This window comes from Eremothecium cymbalariae, chromosome 1 (assembly GCF_000235365.1).
Source record: "Eremothecium cymbalariae DBVPG#7215 chromosome 1, complete sequence".
In the NCBI taxonomy this organism is placed as follows: domain Eukaryota; kingdom Fungi; phylum Ascomycota; class Saccharomycetes; order Saccharomycetales; family Saccharomycetaceae; genus Eremothecium; species Eremothecium cymbalariae.
Genome location: NC_016449.1, coordinates 49,052 through 75,234, shown reverse-complemented (window position 1 = coordinate 75,234; position 26,183 = coordinate 49,052). Strand labels below are relative to the sequence as shown.

Here is a 26,183-nt window from a genome sequence, read left to right as displayed (position 1 = left end):
GTTTTTATATAAATAAAATACAAGATATGGAAATTCTTACTCAACTATTCTTAGACATAGTCGAAATTAAAAATAATGTTTACCATTTGTATGACTCGCTTGTAGCATGCGATATATTTATAGACTATTTATTAATTATCCATATTACAAATGTTCATGTGTTAATTTGGTTCTAACTTCCAAATTTTTACTAGGCCGTCATCACCACCAGAGGCAAATAATCTTGTGTTCACAGGATTCCATGTTACTACGTTACAAATCTTATTCATAGGAATGTTTCTGTTCCTAGAAATGTCCGGTCTCCCTAGCGTGTGCCCAGAAAGGACGCCAATTATATTGCCAAAATATCTATCCCAAATATAGATCTTCCCATCTTCTGAACCACTAGCTACGAGACTATCACCATATCCAAAGCATGATCTAATAATATATGCAACTTGCCTTTGGCCAACATATCTTTGGACCATTATTTGCCTTTTGAAATCCCACAATTGTAACTCTTGAGATTGGACGCTAATTAACAATAGAGAATAATCCGGGCCAACAGGTCCGCTCATTGAGGTCATTCTCTTGCCGATATTTAACCTAGAAATACGAGGCGTTTTAATATCTTGACTATTAGTTGAATTCACACTGACTTCAGAAATGTCATAGACATCAATATAGGTTTCGTTGCTCATGCAAAGTAAATACTTATCATCATGAGAAATGCTAACCGCATGGACTCTCAAAAATTGGTCCTTTGAAGAATCAGTGGCTGTTGGGGGCGGTGAAGCGGAAGCAGCATGATTTGTAGCGTTCAAGGAATTTTGGTAAGTTTGAGACAATCGACATAAAACAGAATAAGTTTCCAAATTGTAAATCACCACTTCACGATCAGTAGATCCTAGGGCAATCAATTCAGGCTTGGTGTGAAACCATGTTGAACACCAAATACGCAATTTTGTGTTAGATGAGGCACTGGAAATTGACGAAGACGGAGTTTCATTGAGCGTAATAGATATCGAATGAACAGGCTCTATTACTTGAGGAGCAATAGAATTAGGTGCCGACCCCTCGTCACTTTGTAATGTCTGTCCATCAGTATGAATATCATAAACCTTGACATTTTCGTTAAAAGAACAAGTTACAACATTCCTGCTATCACAGGAAAAACTCAGATATAATACTGACTGTTCCGTCCCTGCCAACACTTTGTATACTTGGAAATTGTTCTGTACGTCATAAATAAGAACTTTGCGATCACTGGACGAGTCCGCAGAAGCGCTTGCCAAGTATTTACCATCAGGTGAAAATTGTAAGTACCAGATTTCATCTTTATTTTCAGAAAGCGTCTTAACATGGCTAAAGTTAAACATGTTAAACGACCCAACATTATCTTGCAACAAATTATATGTGTAATTATCATTAGCGGACGAGTTACCAAATGAATTTTTCTCCTCCGTAAAACTTAACAAACCACTAGACTTTTGGAATTGCACAGCCTGTTTTAGCAAGGTAATTAATCTACCGCGAGGTACCAAATCATTTGGATTAATGTACTGCGAAATTTGGTCCAGCATCATTTGCCTGGATACCTCCAAAGAGCCACCCCATATCTCCATTGCTTCTGGAGAATCAGGGGGGCAGGTTAACACAGTGGTCATCTGAAGCAACGTTGTATCTGGATTCATAGGCCAATCATCTGCGGTCTCTTCGGCTGCAGGTACTGTTTGGATTGTAAGTAACGAATCCCACACTTGAATAGCAGGCCTCAGGACAGACCGCAAAAACGCCAGAGCCAGTTTTTTATCCTTCTTCACAAACACCAATTCTATAAATACCTGCCTCAGTACTAATACAAATATTTCCATTATCATAGTCAACTTTAAAACGTCTTCTGCATCATAAGCTGTCAGCCTCTGAACATACTGGTGAAGATTTTCATACTGTTCTAACAAAGCCCCAACTAACTTCGCATCATTTTCAACCGCTGATCTCTCAGTTTTAATAGTACCGCTATCCTCTTTCTTTTTGATCTGCTTAGAAGATAACAGGTGGAATAAATCTCCATTCACCAAAGGTAATTGAAACAAAAGTCGAACTGTACATCTTTCAAAACGACCACATTTGATCAACTCAAAAAGAGATTGAACAATTGTGGATTCTACCTGAATCCCACCGCTCTCTTTTTGCAACTGGATTGCTGACTTCTCATAACCAAGCTCATGAAGCGTATTAATTAGTAGCTTGGTTAGTTGAATTTTGTCAAAGGGCTGCTTTAGGCACTGAATTGCATTTGATTGCTTCTTTTTAGTATATTCTGGGATGAAAAGTTCCTCTGATTCTGATAAAGATATTGCCATTGTGCAATCAGCTTAATCCAAGACAGCTCCTTCAGATAAAACTTCTACAACTCAGTTGGAAACTAGTGGTCGGTCGCGGGCGTTTTAGTACCGCCCCCTTATTCTGTTTATAAAAAGTTGAAAATGGTGAAGTCACCACAGACGGCACTCATCGTTGGTTGAACGATAAACAATAGCACTGACGCTGAGTCTAACTCCACAGAGAACTTGAGACAAGTATAATTAACTAATGTGACATAGTATATTTTACATATTGTTTGGCTAAGCTACAAGAGCGCATAAAGCAGCTCCAACACCGGAGCCATCTTTGGCGACATGTAAGTGAACTTTACGTTCACCTTCAGCTCCTATTGGTGACAAAGCTAAACCTTGTCTCATCATAGATCTGAATCCTGGATAGAATTCGAAAACACTGCCGTCGCAACCAATTTCAACCTCGCCATGGTATCTCTTGTTTAGAGCATCTGTTTTTATTAAGACGGCAGCCAAGGGTACTGCCGCTAAATAGGCCGATCTGCGGGAGATGGCACGAACTAACTTTTGAATTTGCTCCCTCTCTTCTAAAGTAGTAGGTAATCTTAGAGCTTGTAGTAGGGACAACTCGGTCTCACGTAGATCTGATGAGTCATCGATTTCTATATGAGACATAACTTCGGAAGACAAATTAAATGGTTTCTGGACCCTGTGTGGTAAGCTGTCTTTCGAGTATTGTCTGAATATCAATCCTCTGGCATGAAGGTCAACCAACACGTTCCGTAGAACTTCGCCTAAGAACATCCCAGAGACGCGCTTTTCAAACAAGTGAAAGCCAGGGTTTGGAGTGAACTGCTGATCGATCAGAACGTCATATTTGGTTGTAGGCAAGTGTTCCAATTTATTATCAAACGAGCCCCACTCGATATTGATACACATTTCAGTCTTGCCCTTAGCTAACATCTGTTTCCGAAACTCTTCTGGTAGCTTCTTTATATTATCTATTTTTTCCATGTAGCAACCATTGGTACCTGTACCAAAAATACAGCCAATAACTGGATCAGACAGTTCACCAGTTGAAAGTGGGGAGGCATTCTTTGAGCTGTAGCAATGAGATAGGAAAGTTCCAACTGTGTCATTAGCCAACGCAACAACCCTCACCTGGGTCAACCCAAGAGCATCCAAATGCTGCTGGTATAGTTTGACAACATCCTTGCCAACTGTATCCTCAATGCTGAACCCCTTGGTCCATCTAATTAAAGTGCCACTGGATAAGGAGTTCTGAGCCACTGGATAAGAAAATGCAAATCCCAACTTCAATGTTTCACACGGATTAATCAAGGATTCCGGATGATACTTCTTCATAAACGCAAACGTACGTTTGGCCAAGTAACCAAATAAATCATCCGAAGAGACATTATCATCTTCCAAAAGCTCCTTTGGAATAGCAGACTTCAACTGCTTTATAGTAAAAGTATGGTCACCATTCAACTCCACCGAACAAACTCTAAAGTTGGTACCACCAAGATCAGCCGCAATAAGAACACCCTCTTCTGTACCATTTGGCTTTCCCATGACATAGGATGGAATCATAGGCAAGCCCATATACATCTCTCCTTTCTCATCGGATTCTAAACCCTTTTCCATACACTCGATGAAATATGACGTTAATTCATGAATCTTCTCCTTCGAAACCTCAAACTCCTTGCATATTTCGTCAACAGAAGCGTCTAACTTGTCACGCCTCTCTTTGTGTAAATCGTCAAATGACATGATTCTAAAATATTACCAATTAATTCACGAATCCTAAATAGCTGGCAGGGAACCTTAAATAAAAACAAAACTTAGACAAACAAGGTGCACTCAATACTCCTTCAACTCCCTCCTTTAGGGCACGATTTTTCTACTTCACTGTTTATACAGATATTATATATATACTTTACATTGCCTCCTGTAATTTGATAAGTCACGCTATCGTAATTGCTTAAGCAAAACAGAAAAGAAATACGCATTTAAAAAGAACCTGAATATGAGTAGCGCATGACGGACTACAAAGAATACACCGCAGTGCACACAAAGATTTCCCGTTGCATATAATTTTTCCCGCATAGCACCTTCTCCCCACTAAAACCTCCACCCCCGCACAAATTAATATTAAGTAAGCGCAGCTTCCTGCATATACGCCCCTCGAGACAACAATGTAACACAACTTTCGCATTTTTGCAAAGTACAAGATAAAGAACGACGGAAGGGAGATATCAGCTCGGAAAGCCATGGCGAGGTTTTCAAATTGTTTTTATCCCGGAGAAATATAACTTAGTTTTTTTTATGCATAATATAAAAAAACGGTCAAACACATTTAACGTTGACATTTTTGGGGCTTAAGCTATTTTTACAGCAGGGGAGCATAAAAATAGGAAATTACGTACGGCAATATAATGTTTTAACTCCACTCCTCCGCCTGCCTGCCTTTGGGAGCACGTGAGGCAAAGGTACGGGTGAATTATCCCTTCATCAGTTAGAGCAGTGTGATTGCATGACTAGAGTTGGAGCTTGGCTGGGGCAGGTTGCCTGATGGCCTAGAAGGCCTGCCTCCGTCGGATTTTTAAAACGAATTTTTCAGATTTAATGTTCAAAATTCTTGTGAAAACCAGAGGTCGAGGAGTTCAACGCATTAAAAGAACTTATAGGGACATTGCACCCGATATGCAGGAAAATATTCAGCATGAATATCACGTGACCAAGAGTAGGCGATTTTTAGTCCTAATTAATACTCCAAACTTTCAGATTTGACTTGTTAGTGCAAAATGGATGCGTCTAACGATAAATCTAAGCAAGAGGTAACAGGGAAAAGGGTCAGTTTTGATTATTCTATGCTGACTGCAATACTATAAGTACCAACCATGTTTAGAATCGCGAAGAATTTGGTGAAGACGTTTGAACAATCGGTACACGACATCTCATTGGATAGGTCACTGGATTCGTATTTTCAGTCTATTCCGTCCAACTTGCTTATCCCAGGAAATGATACAACCAACTCACTACATGGTCTTAGAGTGGTGAAAGTTGAAGAATCGCAGCTTCAGGTGACATCGTTTTTCGATTACATTGTAGGAATCGACAACAACCCATTACCGATGATTGTGAATCAGCATGGATTTCTATATCCAGACTACAATGCTATCTTCAAGGTCTTGAACAGCCATTGTGGTGCCGGTGTGCTTTTCAACATATGGTCTGGTAAAGGTGGGTCATACAGGGATGAATACATCCATATCATAGCTAAAAATACGGTTGAAGATATCCCCTTGGACTCTGAAGTTAGTGAAAACACACACGCACTGTTTGAAACGTTGGGGTTCTCTGTACAATGGGCACCGCTACTTGGAGCAACCTACACATACCACGTTTTAAATATCAACATCCCGAACGGCCCTGCCGTTGCAAGTGGCCTAGTTCCAGGTGAAGACTACATCATCGGCTGCCAGGATGGGTTATTAGCCACAGGAGGAGAAACTATCCTACAGGACATTGTCAGGTCGAAAGCCAACCACGAGCTCGTTCTATACGTCTACAATGTCGCCCACGATTGCGTCAGACCAGTGACTGTCCAAATTGGCCACGAAGGAAGACTAGGTTGTGCGGTTGGATACGGCTTCATCCACAGAATCCCTCAACCAAAAACCAGCTTTCCGCCAACAACTGATGATCCTTCCTCAAACCCAAAAGATACTTTCATACCGGCAACAAAAATTGACCCGCACCACATCACTGCTACCCCCAAAGAGCCTGCACAAACTTCATCACCCCCAACCCCACAACCAACCGGCAACTTTGCAGTGCCTCCTCCTGTTCACAAGAAGAAACGGCACACCAATCCAAATGCTTCTTCTGCCATGGAGGAATACTTCCTACAAGGAAGGGACAAAAGCCCTAACATCTCAAGTACCTCAACCCCTCTCCCCCCACCACCTCCCGTCCACCACGGTACAGGAGGCAGCTAAGTTCTTGCATATTGTCTCCCCAAATAAATCGTTTAGGAACACAATACGTATATCTACACCTTTGTCGGCTTACATAATAATCGCTATATGTTTTCACCACGGTGTCCTTCTTTTGGAATCAGCTGACCACTAAGCCTTTGGGCGGACAAGGATTCCTTATATATATAAAAAATAGGATTTGCCACCCTTTGATTGTAAAGCAGACCAGAGTACTCCAGGTACTTTTGATCACAGTTGATACAGGTTTAGACTTCTGTTTACGAGACCTAAGGAAAGCCTAAGGATGTTGTTCAATAAGAAAGTGATGTTGGCGTTAGCCTCTGGGCTGGCATTGTGCGCTAGGGCGGAGGAGGCCACAGCACCCGAAGACTCGAAGGTAGTAAAGTTGGGATTAGAGGATTTTAGGAGTTTCTTGAAAGAGCATTCATTGGTGTTAGCGGAGTTTTATGCTCCATGGTGTGGACATTGTAAGAGATTAGGTCCTGAATTTGTTGAGGCAGCAGCTGAGCTAGTGGAGAGTGAGATTTATTTAGCACAAATCGACTGTGAAAAGGAGAAGGAGCTATGTCAGGAACAATCTATCGGAAGTTATCCTACTTTGAAGATATTTAGAAATGGTGAGCCGGAGTTGGGTACGCAGTATATGGGGGACAGAAAAGCTTCTTCCATTGTAAGTTACATGTTGAAGCAGAACGAGCCCTCTGTGCGTGTTGTTCAAGGGAATGATGCTGCCGAACAGTTTGCCAAGATAGTTAAGGAGTCTGAAGATATACTTGTTGTTGATGGAGGTGTTTCTGATTTGAATGAAACCTTCCATGAGCTTGCGGAAAGTCACAGACACTCTTATTCTTTTGTTCAATATCCTGAAAGTGATTCGAAGTTGGGTCTCTATTTGCAAGGCGAGGAGGAGCCTATTTATTACAACGGCGATAACTTCACTATCGACAGTTTGACTGCTTGGTTAAAGGTTGAAAGTCTTCCTTATTTCGGTGATGTGGATGCCTCTACTTTCAGTTCTTACAGGTCCAGTGGTCTTCCAGTCGCTTATTTCTTCTATACTTCTCCTGAGGAGCGTGCAGAGTATGAAGAATTTTTCGTCAGTTTAGGTAAACAGTACAGAGGTGAGATTGCGTTCGGTGGTATTGATGCTACCAAACATGGTAGATTCGCTGAAAGCTTGAGTGTCAAACAACAGTTCCCATTGTTCGTTATCCACAAAATGTTCGATAATTTAAAATACAGCTTACCACAGTTATCTGACGAGGAATATGAGGCGTTAACTACTCCCTTGACTCTAGATAAGAAGCAAGTCACGGAATTTATCAAAAAGTTCATTGCTGGTAAGTTAGAACCAATAATTAAATCTGAAGAGGTCCCAGAAGTCCAAGAAAATAACGTTTACAAGTTAGTTGGTAAGACCCACGATGATATTATTTCTGACAAAGATAAGGACGTTCTAGTCAAGTACTACGCACCATGGTGTGGACACTGTAAAACTTTAGCCCCTGTGTACGAACAGTTAGCCGACCTATACGCCTCCGACGAGGATAGCAAAGATAAGATCTTGATCGCTGATATCGACGCTACATTGAATGACGTCCAAGTTGAAATCCAAGGTTTCCCAACGATTATTTTGTACCCAGCTGGTAAAGACTCTGAACCTGTTACCTTCGAATCCCAAAGATCTGTAGAGGCTTTCGTAAAATTCATCGCTGAGAATGGTGCCCACAAGTTTGATGGGAAACATCTAATAAAGGGCAATTCCGGAGACGCTGTCACCGAAGACGGAGTGCCAGCAGAGGAGGATCTGGAACATGATGAGTTATAGTATTAGAGATTGCGCGAATCAAAGGGAACAATGAAACCATATATTACCGCCACATACATTTGGTCAATTTTTTTGCCCACATGTAGACTATACAGAGTACGTAGTTTTTGTAAGGATTGCGGGAGGCAATCAGTAATATATTATATTCCCTCTTACTCTCTTCACCAAATATCTTCGCTCTTCGTCATCGTCCTTCGTCGTTCGTTTGGACAAGAAGCCATTGATCACTTGGAACGTTGTCAGTTTTGAGACGAGAATTTAGCCAATCAAACATCGCTTCTCTTCAACAGCGCGTAGAACTACTTGGCTATTGCTAGTTAATGAGGTATTAATAGGTAACAGGAATATCATATTTCATAAGAATCCCATAATGTCATTATTCACACCACCGACTGGGGGAAAGGGCTCTAGTTTTAATAGGGTACCTTCTAAGGATCCGGAGAAGCCTGAAAAAGATATCAGAAGTCAATTCTATTCGAGGCCAAGTTTGGGGTTAAAATTCTGGGGACCCCTTGTACCTGCATCTGATAATAGGGTCGGATTATGGTCTCTTGTGACTGCCCAAACACTAGTAGGGCTATTTTTCATGTGCAAGTTTAGGAACCTGGGACCTAAAGTCATTAAAAGGGATATCTCTGACTTCCCCAGTTTAAATAGGTTCTCAACCACATTTGGAGGTATGTACGTGACGACACATCTTTTCCCAGAGTTTGGGGGCACTTATTCTTTCCATCGAAGGGTCGGTGAAAGAACTGGCTTTTTTTATTCAAAAAGGTTCGCCAATATCAAAAGGGTTATTTATTTGACTACGGGGACTGTGCTTTTAGCGCAGTCAATGTTAGAAGCATCGAGGTTAACGCTTCTGGAATATGATCCTTGGGAGGAACAGGCGAAATGCGTGCGTGATAAACAATTTTTTAATGATGTAGTGAAGTATTACCATGAAGGCGTTGACCCGATGAGGTTCAAAGTTCGAGATGCAAACAGTGGTACAACCCTGTCCGTGAATATACCCGAGGTGAAGCAAGGGGTGGCAGTAGCGAGGGCCCAAGCAAACGCTGAAAACTTGGTCACTAAGTGGTTAGGGCCTCTCGATTACAAACCGCTATCATTTTCCGATTTCCTTGACAAACTGGAACACAATTTGGATATGTACGACATTTTGCATCACACGAATTCCAAAAAAATAATTGATGATACAAAACACGCTTCTGAAAGAAAGGCAGAACTAGAATTTCTTACTGAAATTAATCGTAAGAATAGGGAACGTATAAGAACCTTGTTAGATTCAACGCCGTCACACAGCATTCCGTTATCAATAAAATTGTCAGACCAGGGCATTAGGGGTGTGACTATGGATATTACGTATGACTCTGCAGATGATATAGATTTGCGTGAGATGTGGTCCCTGCATAACCCTTGGATCAATTTAGCATTGGATACCTCCCTAAGCATTAAATTCTTGCCCACCGTAAGGTCGCCGCAAGAACTTATTGGTGAGGGGGAAGACGTAGTAGTGGCGCAACCAAGAAATAGTTTATACGAAGACACAGAACCCACTCCTAGAAGTGCCGAGTAGGTATTAAGTTACATAAATTTGGCATTAAACTCCATATTACAATTAGAACGCTAAAATTGGTAGAATGTTTCTTCCTTGTAGCTCATTAAAATGTGGTATACCGTCATCTCAGGTGTCAGAATCTTGGCAACTGTGAAATTCGTACAATGTGCGCCTTGACCTTATTCAGCTTTACAGGCTTGGTGGGAACACCTGAACAGAAACTTGATTAATCCTGAATAAGCTGAGGGCGGTAGAAGTAAAGTGAAACAATGAGGGCGTTTGGGAGACTTATTAGTCTGCTACTAGCAGGTGTATATTTTGGACGTGTTGCCTTTGCAGTATTTCAGGATGAAGCTTATAAATCGGATTGGCAATGGATGAACATCGGGGAGTACAAGTGTGTGATAGAAGACAATCATGGTTCATTCTTGATATTATCAGACTTAGGAGATCAATCAATGCTTTCCTCTGTAAACAGAACAGATGGTAAAATTTTGTACAGACGGCCAGTACCATTTAAGGCTTTTGATTTAATGTTGGTAGACGGGGGGAAGAAAATGATATTGAAAGTTGGTAGGGGTCAATTCGAGCTAATTGATACCGAAAACAGTTTTCATCTGGGTACATATGTCGGAGGATTTCAAAGTTCATGCATTCCTAATTACTCTGGAATCAGATTCGAGGGTGATAAACTGAAGGTATTGGATAAGATTACTGATTTAGAGATTTTCCACGCTGTTTTACCTAATGAACCTCGCACTATTAAGTACGTTGATACAGATCAGGTTGGTTATCTGTCTCTTTTGGTGGAACACAATGATTTTTATTACTACAGTGAATACCATGATGGTGAACTAACAAATAAATGGTCAAGAGATGAATCAATAACCGATATTGTCGATTTTACCTATGTTTCTGAAGTCGACAACAACACTAATATGATATATTCTGAATGGAACACTGAAGGATCTCTGAATATTTTTCGTGCGTATATCTATCGTGTGAAACAAAATTGGGGAAGATTGAAGCATTTATTAGTTCATCATAAGAAATCTCCTGGAGCTATACTCACTGATATTCTCAAGGAAGATGAAGAAGAAACTCTGAAGCAACGTAATTTAAAGTTTGGCTTCCTGAAGAAATTGATAGTTGCGACTAAGAAAGGGAAAATCGCAGCAATTAATATGGAGAATGGTGAAAAATTGTGGGCCATTGACACTAATTTATCAGATATTATTGCCTTGGAGACTGCTAAGAAAGAATCAGAAATATTCATTTTTACGAACAGGGGTCTTACATTGGTAGTTGATCTTAGAAATCAATATGAACCACACATTAAGCAAAAAGCTACTGAGTTTGCGACTGAGAAGGTCGGACGGCTGGGGTCTTCCGATGACTTTTATCTAAGGGGCTCTGATGGATCTACCATCATGTTTGCTGATAACAGCATAAATGACTTCAGTTCTGTTATCGTTGATCACACTAGTAGCTCTATTAACGCTTATATTGTTGAAAACGGTGCTCTTCATCAAATATGGAAAATAGAAACACAAGAAGATGAAGAGATCGTAGCATTTGCACCAAGAGATGATGCTCCTGTTTCAAATATTGGCACAATTTTAGGTAACAGAACAGTCCTATACAGATATCTGAACCCTAACTTGGCTTCTTATATTGTTGGGAATAAAAAATTGAACCTCATTACTGTCAACGTTGTAGATTTGGTTACTGGAAATATTATCCACAGCGTTTATGAAAATAACACACTGAATTTGGATCAGCCAATTAACTTAGTTTTTGGAGAGCACTGGATAATATACTCCTATTTCAGCCACAATATTGTCGCAGAGCAAAGAATTTCAGTAATTGAAATGTATGAATCGCTTCAACCTAATTCGAGAGTGTCAGTTGGTTCAATTGTGCAAGATGCTCTGAAAAATGATATCAGACCTCAGTTTGTTTCGCAGTCCTTTATATTTCCAGAGGTAATTAAGGAAATGATAATATCAAGAACCAAATTTGGTATTACCAGTAAGGCAATAGTTCTCAAATTAGAGAATGGACAGATTACCTATCTTCCAAAATTCTTGCTCAATGCGAGAAGCGTGGAAAAGTCAAAAATGTCTGCTACAGACTTACAGGAATTTATGGCTGCTCCATATGTCAGCACTATTCCAATTAATGACAACTTTATTATCACCCACCACAGAAATATAGTTGATGGAAACAAAGCAAAATTAATCTCTATTGCTACAAATCTCGAATCTACTTCATTGATTTGCAGTTTAAGCCATGATATATTTTGTACTAAGATCTCGCCATCTTCTCAATTCGATAAATTGAGCCCAAGCTTTGAAAAGGGCAAACTCTTTGCTACCATTATCGGTCTTCTATGCGTATGCTATTTCCTGAGACCAATCGTGGACACTAGAAAACTCAAGTCGAAATGGTTAGTTAAGGAGAACTATTTGTAGGACTGTATTTCCAAATAAACTAACATATTCATATAAAATAGCTTTTATTTACTATTTTAATCGATCGGTCAATTGGACTGTCTGAAAATTATGGGGACAATTGCTGAAAACACGGACTTCATGTGACCTTCAATTCTAGGAACAAACGTTTCTCTGTTATAAGCATCATAATTCAACTAACGTGGTGCATGGCTAGCCTTTTAAAATAGGAATTTTAGGCGATCTACAATCTTCAGTTTCCAGTCAGATAGTAAGTGTTTATTGATGAATGCTATTCTGGATTTTGCAACTATCTTACGAGATTTCCAGAAAGCTAAAAGACCGTTCCAACTTATATATAACCTGGTTTCGTTGTCAAAACAACAGAGATTATTGGTTTTAGATGCTTCATTTAACCCACCCCATCTGGGTCATATTCATTTAGTAAAATCAGCTGTCAATTATTATTCAAATTCTGATGTACATGTATTACTCCTTCTATCAATTAATAACGCAGACAAAGTGACTCAGCCGGCCAGTTTTGATAAAAGATTAGGTATGATGTGTATTGCAGCTGATATTTTACAACGGGATAACGTACATACCTCTGTTGCAATCACTATGTTCGGAAAATTTGTTGAGAAGTCGTTGGCAATCCAAAATGAAATGTGTTTCGAAGGTACAACAGTGTATTTAGTTGGTTTTGATACACTTGTGAGGATATTTGACCCGAAGTACTATCTTCCGCTACCTATCAGTGAAGTGTTATCCCAATTTATGACTAAATCTGAACTATATTGTTTAACTAGGGGTTCCAAGGATAATGAGAAATATCAGTTGAACTATGTAAAAGATATTTCTAAGGGTACATATGAACCAAATATTCCAAGAGTATGGGCTTCAAAGATACATATTGAGCTGAACACTGAAGAACACTCTCAAATATCATCATCTGATATTAGGAGACTGCTCTATACACAAGACGTTTCATCCATGATGCCAAAAGAAATTTTAAAATATATTAATCAAACCTCTCCCAATAATAACATCTTCGGCAGGTAGAATCTTTAGAATGCTGAAAGTCTTTATATCTTTTTCACTGTAGGGAACATATTTTTGGTTGTTGGTTTTAGATGTTCAAAGAAGTCCTGAAAAAAATCCTCAAAAGTATTAAATTTATCGACATCTGGCATTATGAAATTTGAATTTGATTCCATGTCATTATTAATTGAACTATTGGGCGTAGTGTGGTGTGTTACACAGCCTTCACTCGATTTACCGTTATTAGACGGAGGTTGGAGCTTCGGTTGCGTTGCTTGATCACCGTTTTGTATAACCGGAGTTGGGAGTTGAAAAGTGGCTTTGCGGTTGTTCCTGCTAGTGTCAATTAAGGACTTTATTATTTTCCCTACATGCTCGGTAGCTTCGTTTGTCTTTTCACCGATTGTATTTAGATGCCAATATATCTTGGTGCAAATGTTTAAGATCTGTTGCCTTTCAGAGAGTTGGTAATAGCTGAGGAAGTCATACATCGTCAAACATACATACACTAGCTGATGTAATGTGATAACCGGAGCACCCTTAATGAGTGCGGGCGGAAGCTTTAAGAACCCATTCAACAATGAAAAGCAAGAATGCTTCATAGTGCTCAATATACACTTGTAGTATGGCATGTCATTTCTAAAGTTTTCGTAAAACTCGATCAAAAAAGCCCGGCATATCATAATATAGTAAAAATGATAAGAAAACAGCAAAATTCCTGCTCCATCCTTGGAGAGCAGCTCATCCCAATCAACCAACCAATACTCTAGTTCTGCGAAAACCAATTTTGGGGTTTCATTCGAAATGTTTGTATAAGACTTGCTGTTTAAGCTATTGCTTTTTTTAAATTCTTTAGAGAATGTTTTAAAATATTCCTTGAAGTTAAGAAATATCGCACCTAAAGTTTCAGCCAAGTTAATCACACTAACTTTTATATCATCGCCGAAATTAGCTTGAGGAAATTTGGCTATCAAATTATTAAATTCTTTGGTCGTTTCATTTTGCAACCTAAAAGCTCCATAACCGATAGAGTATTGCAATTTGCATGCTGTTAAGGAGTTTAAAATTCGGAGATGGTATAAATCAGTGGCATTGTATTCCTCTTTATTGAGAACACGGTCCTTAATCTTGTAAAAGTCTATATTTGTTAACAAAGCATCTATTGCAAAATTACAGAGGATGAGCGAGTTGAATTTTAATTGTCTATGCCGCTTCGACTTTCTGGATATATTGAACATACAACAATAAAGGATAGCCTCTATATCATGATCAGTTAACTTGTCAGCCAATGTTAATGTGCTAGTTAGCAAGCTTTCAACGATTGGATAAAGCATCCCTTGTTCCTTTTCATATTTGTCATTTTCAGCAAATCCCATTGCAACAATCGTAAATACACCTGTAATAAACACATGCTGTTCAACATATGTTCTATCTATTTCCTTAATTCCTCCAGGTATTATCCAAAAGTGTGACTTCACTAAAAATTCTCTGGATAAGCGCAAACATAGCTGTTCATGTTCATTAAAATAATTCATGAAGTTCGTACGAGCTATTAGAAATGGTCTCTGTTTTTTAGCCAGCTTTTCCTCATCTGAAAGGGCTTTCGTTGGAAAGAGCGTTGTATCAAGGTCACTAAGTAATTTAAATGGTGGCTCTTTTAACTTAAATCCATCCAAGAATCCTTTACTAAAAATATTTGAACATGAAGGGGATGGATCATTAACACGTTTAGTTGGACTGTCTTTATTCTGAAAGTCATTCAACAACTTGTTATAACCGACTTTACTATATTCATCATCATAATTGTGTTTAGCATAATTGGTATTATCACTAATATCACCGTCATCACCATCCTTTCTCTCCTCAACACTGGAATAACCTACTTTATCTGGAAAAAGCGTCACCGTGGTAGAAGCATTACCACTGGATACTGTAGGGCAAGAACCCTTTAACAAACCCAAAATAAAATCTAGCTTCTCACTCAGCTTCCCAATATTGGATTCTAAAGTATTCAGCCTCTTATTTAATATAGGTGTTACTGGATTCTTTGTAAGAGGTTCAGTTAATATTTTACTTCGATCTTCTTTCGAAACAGTGGGACGACCCCCTCTTTGAGACCCAGAAGCTAATTCAATCGCAGTTAAAATGTCATCCTCCCGCTCTTTTGTCAATGAACATTCTAAATTTAACACATTACATCTATGACATTTACCAACAATGGCTTCAAAGTCACATCTTGTCTTAAACTTTCTACAAACTCCACAGCTATAAGTTTTCCTTTTTTTCCTCTGCTTTCTTATCCATGAAACGTTTCTGCCTTCCGTATAACTATTAGTATCCCTCAAATCGTCTGCTGTTTCTATCTCTGATGGTAATCTTTTCTGCATCACCGAGCTCTGCTGTATCCTACTGCATTCAACGGCTTCGGTTATGTTAACCATATCAACTCGGCCTTCCTTAGTTGGAAATGATGTGGCCTTAATGTCGGACCTCTCATCAGCCGTACCTGTATATACCCGATCTTCACTCATCTAATTCCAACCCTCATATGAATTAGTTAATAGCTACTTTTCTTGTTAAATACATGTTTAACTTGCGATGATGATGTGTCAGACGGAAAATTGTTTTTTTTTCGGCATAGAACATAATATACAAAACCATTGTGCCAACCTTATTTGGTAAATCGCGCCAGTAAAATTGCAAATCTTCTTTTGATCTAAAATTATTTAAGTTTAATTAAGAACATTATTTCAGATCTTTATAACATTACCAAGAAGTTGATAAGTAAGACTATGTTATAACATAAGAGGAAATTGTGAATAATTATCTAAATCACCAGCTAGGTCTGTCTTACAGTAAATAATCATTGCAAAGTAACGAAGATTAGTAAGAATATCATCCAGCCAAATCCTAGAGACCACACTAGTTTTCCAAGTTTAGATCTATTCATTATTACAGATATACCCAGACTTTCATTTGGAATGACTTCAGTTGAATCTCTGTCTAATACAATTCCATCTTTAGAAACGCTGACTGTATTGCGTCTGCCTGCAGAGGTACATTCCAATTGTCCACCTCTTATTATGGAATTTCCACTTAACGGCCTGGTCCATTTAGAACAGTCTAGTTTTCCAGCACCGCTATCAATTTTGGCGGATCCCTTAACCAATCTCAATTTAGGAAAAGATGTGTCTTCAATGGTACCTTCAAATTGAATAGCACCACCCACTTGTTGTAATTCGGGTAAGAAGTCCAAAGTTGTTAGCTTTGTGTTATTTGAGATCATCAATCCACCATGAACCACGCTTACAGATGATAAATTTACAGTTTCCAAATTTCTATTGTCAATCAAACCAAAAGTACCGCCAATTCTCTTCAATTTAGGAATTTGCAAAGTTTCAAAATTATTTTCTATCAATTCTAATGATTGGTTAACATATTCTAATTTGGGGAAGGAAACTGATGCGGCATCTCTCACAGTGACATTATCTGCTGCTTCTAGTTCTGGCATATCTAACAACAAATTTTCTGAATTAGCAGATATGCTTAATTGCGTGGTAATACGTTTTACATTTGTCTTGATGTGATCCATATAACGGTTATTATTAATATTTAACGAATCCAACTCTTCAGTACCGTAAAACCCTTCAATTGCAATCAACGAGGTATCTGAGATCAAAACGGACCTAACAGAACTGATCTTAGGCTCCATATAAACCGTTTGCAAGATCGGAACAACTCTCCAATATAATGTTTTAAAGTGCCCTAACTGAGGTAGGTCAACTTCAGTCAAAGAAGTTAAATCGTGCAATTTAAATGTGTGTCCAATATAGTTTAAGTTCTTACCTTGAACTCTCAATAATTTGGACGACTCCTCAATTATCAAGTCACCTAGAATCCTGTTAATATTACCCAAATCAATAACAGGTTCTTGATAACCTAATATATATATATTACCATTAACAACGGTACATTCTGATTGCAATTGATTCAATTGAACTGCATTTTGAATGTAGTGATAGTCTTTTTTACAGAATTCTGGCAATTTTGAAAGGTCTTCCCCAGTTTTAGGGGTTGATTTTGTAGCTTTAGGTGCTGATGATGTAGACGTACTAGAAGCTTGTGTCGACTTGGAGGATTCCTTGTCCTTAATAACCACCGGAGAAGATGATGGAGAGGAATCTGTTTTGACAATTGACGTAGAAGTCGCTTTGGTAGTAGTGGAATGTGATGATTTTGGAGTTGTCTTAATTTGGAACGACTTATTTACTGAGTTCCGATCTTCCTTATCACGCTTAAAAAAGCTACTATCTAGTAGGGCGATTTGTTCAACGGGTTGTGGACCCTGGGGTTGTTGGTCAGAAGCCAATAAAGCAGCACAGAATTGGGACGTCGTAAATGTTAGTGATACAATATGACTTAATTTCATCGTTGTTTGTGTATTACGGTCTTTATTAAACTTAATAATAAGAGTAAACTAAATTATTGAAGTTGTTACTGATATTACAATATATATTCACTTTGTGATTTTGTGGTGACTGTCGGTGACTGTGACGCAGTGCCAATATTTTTTTTATGATTGCTGCATCTGTGACGCATTGACATAATCGAAAACGGATAAATACGTTGTTATGTTATATGAACTTATAAATAATAAGCTGCCATTAGGTTATATACTGCTTTAGATAGCTCATTCTTCTTGATACCTCTTCTGTAAATGCCTCGCTTAAACCGGGATGATTTTGTTCAATTTCCGCAAATACTACGGACAATTGATCTACAGCATCTTTAGTCTCTTGTGTTCGTGCTCGGTCACGAACACGTCTTAAACTGTACCTGATGACATGTTTAAAGAAATTTAATTCCTTTTGTCTAGGGATTGCCGCTTTCATAGCTTTTTCATCGTAATAATCGTTGAGCGTGGGAGAAGATGTAATATTAGTCTCTGGAGTTTTCGAGTTACTAGACAATATTGGACTAATTTGAGACTCTGGAGATGACGAATCTAACAGACCGAAATCCCAAGTTCCTAAGTATGATTTTTTTCCAGTCTTGTATAGTTTGTTTAGTAGAGGATACTTGGGCTCCCGACTGGCGAACGAAATCATTTTATTCCTCTTGACAAGATCCACCTGATCGCGCAAATTGTATAACCTAACTCTCTTGACAAACCTATGTTTTAATAATTCTGAAGCAGTTGGCCTCTGGGATGGGTCTTTGATCAAACATTGTGCAACAAAGTCTTTTGCGTGAGAAGAGAATCTTTTATCTAGCTTCGGAGGATCCCTTTTTGGAATTGCCATTAATGCCTTCATCGCATCGTATTTATCTAAGGGAGGATGCCCCATCAATAACTCAATTACTGTAATACCAAGAGACCAGATATCTGCCATCTCATTATAACCTTTCTTATTCCTATCAATAACCTCCGGTGCCATCCAGAAGGGTGTACCAACAAAAGTATCTCTCTTCCTGGTAACCATCATCTGGCCACTAACACCAAAATCGCCCAATTTAACATGTCCATTATCGGTTAATAATATATTTGCTGACTTGATATCTCTATGGATTTTTCTTTGCGAATGTAAGTAATCCAAACCAACCAATACTTCGCTTACAATAAAGGCACACTGGTCTTCCGTTAGTTTATGCTCTGGAGTATATTTTAAAAGTTCTGCACATGAGCCACCACCACAATACTCCATTACAATCCACATTGATACGTCAACTAAAAACGCTGTTTTGTAATTTGTAATATATGGCGATCTTAACTCGGATAGAAAGAATATTTCTTGAGCTAGCAAATCTATGGGTTCATCAGTATCTTCTAAATTGACAACCTTGATGGCAACGATCTCATTAGTTGCTAAATACCTAGCTTTGTAAACATCACCAAAGTTACCACGGCCTATGCATTGCAATATTTCATATTGTGAGCTTGAATCCGGTGATGAAGGAAGTGGTACTGAGTTTGAAAAAATACTCATGGCGATATTATAAAAAAGCAAAAGAAAAGAATAGTAGCAGATAGCAGTAGCAATAAGGGAAAAAATGGATAGGGTGGCCTGAGTGTATTTTTCTTGTCTTATTGTTTTGTCAAGGAATAGGTATATTAGATGTTAGTATAGCTACAACAATAAAAAGGTAGGAAAACTATTTGACATTAAGCTGTTTAAAACTTTTTAGTAATGAGAAAAATGGTAAGCTACTGATTATGTGGTGCACTAGGATTATAAGCTGTGTCCACAAGAAGCACTCGAGGCCTCTCTATAGTTTGTGTCGTCGCTGAAATGTCAGTGTTAGAAATCACGCATCTTTGCCATCTTCTACTCTAATGAAAAAAGGCGGAACGCAGGCGCCAGGCGGGACGTTCGTTAGAAGTAAAAATAATTCCAAATAATGTTGATATATATATATATATAAAATGATAAAAAAATTGTCAAAATTAGTTATCAAAGGGATGCAATGATTATTTTTGAATTTTAGAAAATTTCAAGTGCTTAGATTTTCCTGATATTAAAGATGATAAATGTTGATTATTAGATGTTGCAGGATTCGGATTGGAACCCATACTCCATCTTCTGCTTCTTTGGCCTTGCTTCACAGTTGCTTTATCGGAAAAATCAGCGACAGGAACATCTGGTAGTTTCTTAACAGAAACTGGATTATGAAGACAGTTATGATTATGATATTTTGCTGTCCAGTAGTTTAGCTGTCCTGATGACCACTGGCTATCGGAACTATTTGAAGCAGGCGGTTCATCAACATGGAGACCATTCAATACTAAAAATTCTGTGACTGGAAATATTGGATTGTCCTTGGTTCCTTCATAGTGTTTCAATGAGTACTGGAATAAAGACTCATTATTTTCATCATGACTCCAATGTTCGTCGTTTAATGATACACCCCCAGAGATACATTTTTGTAATAAATAAATACTCTCCAAGTGAATAGCTTTTATTAAGGAGATTCCCAACTTATTTGGGTCCTCTGTTGGGCCAACATATTTCTTTGCAACATACTTGTCTGTGATATAATTCTTCCTTTCCACAGAAGTAGCATTTGGTAGAATAGGGCTAACAGATTCCATCTCGTAGAGACTGTTTACATTCTGATTGGAAACATATTTCAATAACTGAAGAGATTCTGGAGTATTAAAAGAATCTAAGGTTAAAGATCGGATCTTAGAAAGATGTGTACCAAGTGATCGATGAACGCCAGAGCAGTTGATACACGTGACACATAAGAGATTTAAAGAGATCCATTCCACCTGTTTGTCACTGCGACAATCACAACATATGGAATTAGATAAGTCGGAATTCCTAACGATCAATAATGGATCCTTGTTCTCTTCAGTATTATCAATGTCCATGACACCAACTGCTGTTTTTAAGATTTGCAACCATTGCTTCAGTTCGTCTTCTGATTCTGCTTGGAAAGACCTTGTTTCAGCATCCGTGGTGATGATATCAAACCCATTCGGCTTTTTGTCGGATCGCCGCACGCATGCAAATGTTAAATTAATTGATGGTCGGCTAAGAATTTTGGCCTTTGTCTTCCAATCAGAGTATTCTGAGAGCAGTGAACCTTGCAGCACAACCCACTGCTTATGCCACCCACTGTTCCTATTCGACCAAAGCAAGCCCTCCTTTAGAGGACTGTTTTTAGATGTAGCAGCGACAGAAGGTAACTGAAAAAAGTCATTCAAGTCCGAATAGTTGTCAACCTTTGATAACTTCATCCGCTGCTGGCCTTTAAATCTATCAAACTGCACATAGTGTGACCTGTATTGCTTCACAAGTTGGAGGGTTGTATTGGTGGTCGTAGGTTCAAAGGAAACTTGATATCTAGAAAGTGCAACCGAAAAATCACGCCCAGTGGGGCCAAAAATATGAGTCAACAAAGAGTGGAAATAATCGAACCTTTGTAATTCAAACTGGATTCGTTTCGGTAGTAGCCTGCTATCCGAATTTTGTGACAAATGCTTCCCAACATAAGAGTAAAAGTCTTTCGCCTGATCATGATACAATTTTTTATTATTGGTGAGAAGTTTTAGATCGATTGTCTGTAGATAGTGTCGCAAATCAGTTAGTAAATCATCACCAGTGGCATTGGACTTGCGCATCAGTATGCGCGCCTGTGCCGTGCACACAGCTGCGGATGATACAAGCAAATGTCGGAATATAGAAGACACATGCTGATCCTTCACCAGATCGTGAAGCTCATCAAACTTATTAGCCATCTGATTTAATTCTTTGGACGCCAATCGCAACAACTCTTTCAGTTTAGAAGACCGCTCGTACAGCGACTTCAAGTGGGATTTGTAAATAAACAGCGTTGATTCCAAATTAGACAAATGAGTCCTGAATTGAGGCCCATCCTGTATAAATTTAGGTATAGGATCGTGCAACACTAGATCCCCGGGCATCTGCGGCGCACCTGTGGACAGCTGCGTAACCGAAACACCACCACCACCACCACCACCAATATCATCAGTTTTCAAAGAAGCTGACGCTTGCGCATCACCCTGTGTAGCCGTGGATGAAACAGGCACGTTTTCTCGCAAGCTTGTCGACCCACACTCCATCGAAACACCAGCTATCTCCCGATAAATGTATATCCTACAGATCCGCTTTTTGTCAAGCCGGATCGAAAACTTATGAATCCCATCCTGCATGTCCGAATGAAATTTTAACACATAGTTTGAAGTATTCCTAACCTGCTTGATAACAATAGGAGTCGTCTCGTCCACACCATTCACAAACTTATAATCCAGTAAATTACCAGAATCCGCATTTTTCAACGATATAACAAACTTGCCTTTTTCCGCCGTCCAGTCATCAACCAGCAAATACAAATTACGCTTAATAAGAATAAACTTAGGAACAAAACTAACCGTTGAATCATTCTTAATAGACAGCATGGAATCATCCAGCTCTATGCAATCCTGCAACGAACTAGTAAGATTCCCCATCGTCTCTATACCAACCCCAAACTCTAAAACGTAAGGATTTCTTTATACACACAACGACTAACAGCTAACAGACCTCGGTGTTCTTAAACCACTTCACCAGAGACTCCATGTGCAATAGCCAATTTAACCACCGGACTATTATACCTGCTTATCTATTAACCCTAATCATGAAAGCTATACACACACTTGGCTCTTTCCCCCTCCTAGTGCCGTTCTAAACCACCCATTGGTCTGCCATTGGTCCAAACTCGAGAGCGTAAACATCCGGAACGTATACGATAACCTTATACGAAACACATGCACGCATGGCGACCAAAAAAGAAACTTTATCAAGAAAAACGAAAAAAGAAACAAAAATTCGAGTCAAAAAAAGAAAGGAGAATGCCCGCTGATGCAAAAATCTACAGAAAAGAAATGCTCCTCTTGATCAGATCATCCCGATATGTCTAAGCCGCAAATCATGCAACTTTGCCACAAAAAAAGAAAGGCAAATGACAAGAACTGCATTTCTCAAGTAGGTAAGAACAGCGGGAGAAGATGCATTGCATGCATAGATGAACGGCGTGGGCACCAGCGTCATGCATCATGCATGCGCCACCCTGGTAACTTTCTGTTTGCCACATTCGATTTCTTATTACTTACTAAATGGTCAAGCCAGTCACAAAAAAAAGGCAGTCGTATTGTTGTTTTCTCTACACCCAGCTGGGGTAGTGTGAGACCTAATCTTTTTTAAGTTTGTAAGCCGTCTACTTGGTTTTCTTTTTGGACGTTGGTCCTATTGTGGTTGGGGATAAAGAGGGAAATCCCTGGCTGGCTGGTCTTTGTAGCACTGCACTGCAAAGCGATTGTGTGTGTTTTATTACCCCGGTACATGAGTTCGTTCGTTCGTTCTGGATCAGCAGACGACGATAGACGCTGGACAGTAGATACATTACCTTACATAGATAGATACAGCCAGGAAACTCCGAGCTGTTTCCGGCAACGGGGAACGGGGGAATCCCTGCTGACACAAAAACAAAACCACACAGGGCAAACAGATTTACCAACCGATAAACACCGGATATTAAATTAAAGTTTAAAAATTTTTATGGACGGACACCTAGATAACATATTAACGAGATTATTAAAAAATATGAACTATAAAATATCAAAAAACTGTACCACTAAAGTGCCCGAAGTTAGAGAGGAAAAGCCCCGCTATTGCATCTGCGTTCTTATCCGGAAATTAAAAAACTGGCAATAACGCGCCTCCTTTTGTATTTCCACCCTCCTAAAATTACAATAGTATCATTTTATAAAATTAAAAATTCAGCAGCATCATGTAAAATACGCTCAATGAGCGGCCATTACACCACTAGCTTAGAATAGCATAGCAACACCGGCGGCAACAGCAGCACCGAAGACACCAGCATTTACCAAACCGGCCTGGGCAGCACCAGCTGTGGAAGCACTTGTAGTGGCCGCGCCTGAACTGTTGGATCCGTTGGACCCGTTGCTGTGGCTTAGAGTGCTGTTTGAATCATTCTTCATAGAGTGAGCTGAAACGACAGAGGCAGCGGCGAAAACGGCGACAATGGTCTTGAATTGCATTTGGTATATATTTGTTAATGGAGATTTTGTTGTGGGTGATGTATTAATCCTCTACTACTACGAAAAAAAACGGACCACCGTAAAGTTCTCTTTAGACACAAGACACCCGATGTATTTATATGAGAAATTGCCAAAAAAAATCAATACCTCTGATGCAAAAAACTGGCTGCAATTTTTTCTCTCAGCTCTACAGTGGCTCGTTCTGCAATGCTTTTTTTCTTTTACTCAATTGTTTTCTTCCTAAAGGCTTATTTCCATATATCTGCTGCTACAGATAGCACAGGAGCATATTCGGAAATTTACGTAGTTCTAAATATGGAAAAAAGATGTTTATGTTTTTGGGATTATTGTAGACAGCTATTGTTTTCTATTGTATTGGTTTCCTGCGGTCACGAGCGGAACTGTACGGAGTCTTCTTTGGGAATGAGGCGCATTTGCAAACACCCGGACATTGTTATTGTGGTTTTCCAATCTCGAATCATAAAAAAAGAAACACAGCAAAAGAAAGGATAACCCCCAAGAACAGGGAGATGCGTGCGCAGCGCATCGCGGTTTCGAGTAATACACAACATAGAGAGGGTTCTAGACCTCTTTCCCAAGCGGCAAGCGCGTTCGCTGAAAAGAAACGGTATCTCAGAAAGAAATTTAGCTGGAATCAAAGCAAAATCGATGGTGTCCGTGATCTTTGTGGATGGGTGTGGGTGGTCCAGATGGTCCGGATGGTCCGGATGATTTGGCATAGTGAGGAGCGTTGGTGCGCGCACTGCGCGCACGCGTGCAAGTATTACGGTGGTCTGCGGGACACAGAACAACTTCAGGTGATTTATTGGAACGACGAGTCGTAGGAACAGAAAAGCCTGCAGAAATTAAATTACGTGGGGCGTGGCCTACTTAGGGCTGATTAAGACTAAGTGGCGCGTGGGACGAGCTGGCTATACACTGTGCAAACTCGGTGCAGGCTTTTATTCTCGATCTTTCTTGGTTCCGTCATTATGGTGAGATCTAGAAAAAAATATGTACCGGTTTTAGTTAAGCATAGAGAGTGGAGTGCCGGATATAACTGAATGGCTGGAAGTCATGGCTCCTTTGTGTGGGAAGGAGAAAATCGGCTTTCTGGGCATCCGCAGTATCATCGATGCGCCGGACGGGGAAAGTTGGAAACTACGGATAAACGATAGATTCAGCAGACGGTGAAAGGAGGCTAGAAGGAAAAGGAAGGCAAAAGTTAGAAAAGTTAGAAAATCCAGGGTTATTTTGGTGGTGATTGTATAGATAGCGAGGGAAGAGAGCAAAAAAAATGGATGGCACCGTTTCCCCGCATATGCATGCAACCAGGATCAAGCTCCGGCTGGCATAAAAAATTAAGAAGGAGAGAGAAAGATTGGGACATTGAGACAGTGACAGTCAGAACACGAGGACAAGAAGAAGAGGATGAAACTGTTGATTGTGAACCCTAACAGTAGCAGACACATTACAGAGGCTATACAAGAGCACTTGTCTGAGGATGTATTAGCGCTATTTGAGTCAGTGACTTTTTTCACCGGACCTCATGAATCACCTGCGCAGATAAGTGGGACCAAAACCAGCGTGCAGTCGTGCAAGGCGTGCTTGCCGCTGTTGTTGAAGCGGGTGCCGCTCGATGGTGGTTCAGCGGGGAGTTCCCAAGACGGTTCTGGCGAGGTGTTTTACTTTGAAAGCTTTGACGCTGTCGTTGTGGCATGTTTCTCAGACCATCCGCTTGTTCATGAGCTTACAAAACGGACAGAACAAAGCACGCCCGTGGTGAGTATTTTAGAAGGCGCTTTGAACTATGCTGTGTCGCTCGGGAAGCCTTTTAGTATCATCACATCCAACGAAGAATGGGTGCAGATCTTAAACCTCAGTGTTCCTAGGGTACTGAAAGGGTATGCTGGGCACAGGCTGTGGCGTGGTACGGTCACATCAGGGTTGGACGTGCTGCAGTTGCATGATACCAGGAACTTGAGACGGATAGCCGATGTGATGAGACGTGAGAACATTGAACGACTTAAATCAACGGTTGTAATTTTAGGATGTGCGGGTTTCAGCGGGCTGGAACCTGCGCTATTGAGCCACATATCACCTCCGCCATCAGAGCGTACCATTATATTGCTGGACAGTATTGTGGCGACCTTGAAGTACGTCTCTGCCAGATATGATAAGGCTTCTTTATGTGCGCAGACGCGCTAGGCGCGTGGGCTGGTGTGTATATAGACCCATACACCACATAGAGTGTTTCGGGCTTTTTCTGAGGTTATGGATTTTGTTTTTTAATGATTAGATTATCGTCTGCTAATTGTATGTAGGCCCGAAAACGGTGATAGTAGAAGTTGGATTAGATCTAAACCAATTTATAACGCTATCTATTGGTGGGTTTCATTATAGAATCTTAGGTC

General features: G+C 39.7%; 13 protein-coding genes across 13 annotated transcripts; 6 read left to right on the top strand and 7 right to left on the bottom strand.

The window, feature by feature from the left end:
- Window positions 1-161: 161 nt before the first annotated feature.
- On the bottom strand, window positions 162-2,345 carry GID7 (glucose-induced degradation complex subunit GID7; the record flags this gene model as incomplete). Its single annotated transcript, XM_003644066.1, has 1 exon — window positions 162-2,345. One exon carries the CDS (start codon window positions 2,343-2,345, stop codon window positions 162-164), a length of 2,184 nt encoding a protein of 727 aa, XP_003644114.1.
- A 261-nt stretch (window positions 2,346-2,606) lies between these two features.
- On the bottom strand, window positions 2,607-4,091 carry Ecym_1038 (uncharacterized protein; the record flags this gene model as incomplete). The annotated part of the gene is made up of 1 exon (XM_003644065.1): window positions 2,607-4,091. One exon carries the CDS (start codon window positions 4,089-4,091, stop codon window positions 2,607-2,609), a length of 1,485 nt encoding a protein of 494 aa, XP_003644113.1.
- Window positions 4,092-5,221: 1,130 nt separating this feature from the next.
- Window positions 5,222-6,322, top strand: GRH1 (Grh1p; the record flags this gene model as incomplete). The annotated part of the gene is made up of 1 exon (XM_003644064.1): window positions 5,222-6,322. One exon carries the CDS (start codon window positions 5,222-5,224, stop codon window positions 6,320-6,322), a length of 1,101 nt encoding a protein of 366 aa, XP_003644112.1.
- Window positions 6,323-6,605: 283 nt separating this feature from the next.
- Window positions 6,606-8,150, top strand: Ecym_1036 (uncharacterized protein; the record flags this gene model as incomplete). Its single annotated transcript, XM_003644063.1, has 1 exon — window positions 6,606-8,150. The coding sequence occupies one exon, from the start codon at window positions 6,606-6,608 to the stop codon at window positions 8,148-8,150; it is 1,545 nt and encodes a 514-aa protein (XP_003644111.1).
- A 370-nt stretch (window positions 8,151-8,520) lies between these two features.
- On the top strand, window positions 8,521-9,729 carry MGR1 (Mgr1p; the record flags this gene model as incomplete). The annotated part of the gene is made up of 1 exon (XM_003644062.1): window positions 8,521-9,729. One exon carries the CDS (start codon window positions 8,521-8,523, stop codon window positions 9,727-9,729), a length of 1,209 nt encoding a protein of 402 aa, XP_003644110.1.
- A 251-nt stretch (window positions 9,730-9,980) lies between these two features.
- On the top strand, window positions 9,981-12,185 carry EMC1 (Emc1p; the record flags this gene model as incomplete). The annotated part of the gene is made up of 1 exon (XM_003644061.1): window positions 9,981-12,185. One exon carries the CDS (start codon window positions 9,981-9,983, stop codon window positions 12,183-12,185), a length of 2,205 nt encoding a protein of 734 aa, XP_003644109.1.
- A 264-nt stretch (window positions 12,186-12,449) lies between these two features.
- On the top strand, window positions 12,450-13,226 carry POF1 (nicotinamide-nucleotide adenylyltransferase; the record flags this gene model as incomplete). The annotated part of the gene is made up of 1 exon (XM_003644060.1): window positions 12,450-13,226. One exon carries the CDS (start codon window positions 12,450-12,452, stop codon window positions 13,224-13,226), a length of 777 nt encoding a protein of 258 aa, XP_003644108.1.
- A 23-nt stretch (window positions 13,227-13,249) lies between these two features.
- On the bottom strand, window positions 13,250-15,736 carry URC2 (Urc2p; the record flags this gene model as incomplete). Its single annotated transcript, XM_003644059.1, has 1 exon — window positions 13,250-15,736. One exon carries the CDS (start codon window positions 15,734-15,736, stop codon window positions 13,250-13,252), a length of 2,487 nt encoding a protein of 828 aa, XP_003644107.1.
- Window positions 15,737-16,068: 332 nt separating this feature from the next.
- On the bottom strand, window positions 16,069-17,634 carry Ecym_1031 (uncharacterized protein; the record flags this gene model as incomplete). The annotated part of the gene is made up of 1 exon (XM_003644058.1): window positions 16,069-17,634. The coding sequence occupies one exon, from the start codon at window positions 17,632-17,634 to the stop codon at window positions 16,069-16,071; it is 1,566 nt and encodes a 521-aa protein (XP_003644106.1).
- A 235-nt stretch (window positions 17,635-17,869) lies between these two features.
- SPS1 (putative serine/threonine protein kinase SPS1) lies at window positions 17,870-19,192 on the bottom strand (the record flags this gene model as incomplete). Its single annotated transcript, XM_003644057.1, has 1 exon — window positions 17,870-19,192. The coding sequence occupies one exon, from the start codon at window positions 19,190-19,192 to the stop codon at window positions 17,870-17,872; it is 1,323 nt and encodes a 440-aa protein (XP_003644105.1).
- Window positions 19,193-19,674: 482 nt separating this feature from the next.
- AGE1 (GTPase-activating protein AGE1) lies at window positions 19,675-22,179 on the bottom strand (the record flags this gene model as incomplete). The annotated part of the gene is made up of 1 exon (XM_003644056.1): window positions 19,675-22,179. One exon carries the CDS (start codon window positions 22,177-22,179, stop codon window positions 19,675-19,677), a length of 2,505 nt encoding a protein of 834 aa, XP_003644104.1.
- A 1,359-nt stretch (window positions 22,180-23,538) lies between these two features.
- On the bottom strand, window positions 23,539-23,769 carry Ecym_1028 (uncharacterized protein; the record flags this gene model as incomplete). The annotated part of the gene is made up of 1 exon (XM_003644055.1): window positions 23,539-23,769. The coding sequence occupies one exon, from the start codon at window positions 23,767-23,769 to the stop codon at window positions 23,539-23,541; it is 231 nt and encodes a 76-aa protein (XP_003644103.1).
- A 1,431-nt stretch (window positions 23,770-25,200) lies between these two features.
- DCG1 (Dcg1p) lies at window positions 25,201-25,977 on the top strand (the record flags this gene model as incomplete). The annotated part of the gene is made up of 1 exon (XM_003644054.1): window positions 25,201-25,977. One exon carries the CDS (start codon window positions 25,201-25,203, stop codon window positions 25,975-25,977), a length of 777 nt encoding a protein of 258 aa, XP_003644102.1.
- Between the last annotated feature and the right edge of the window lie 206 nt (window positions 25,978-26,183).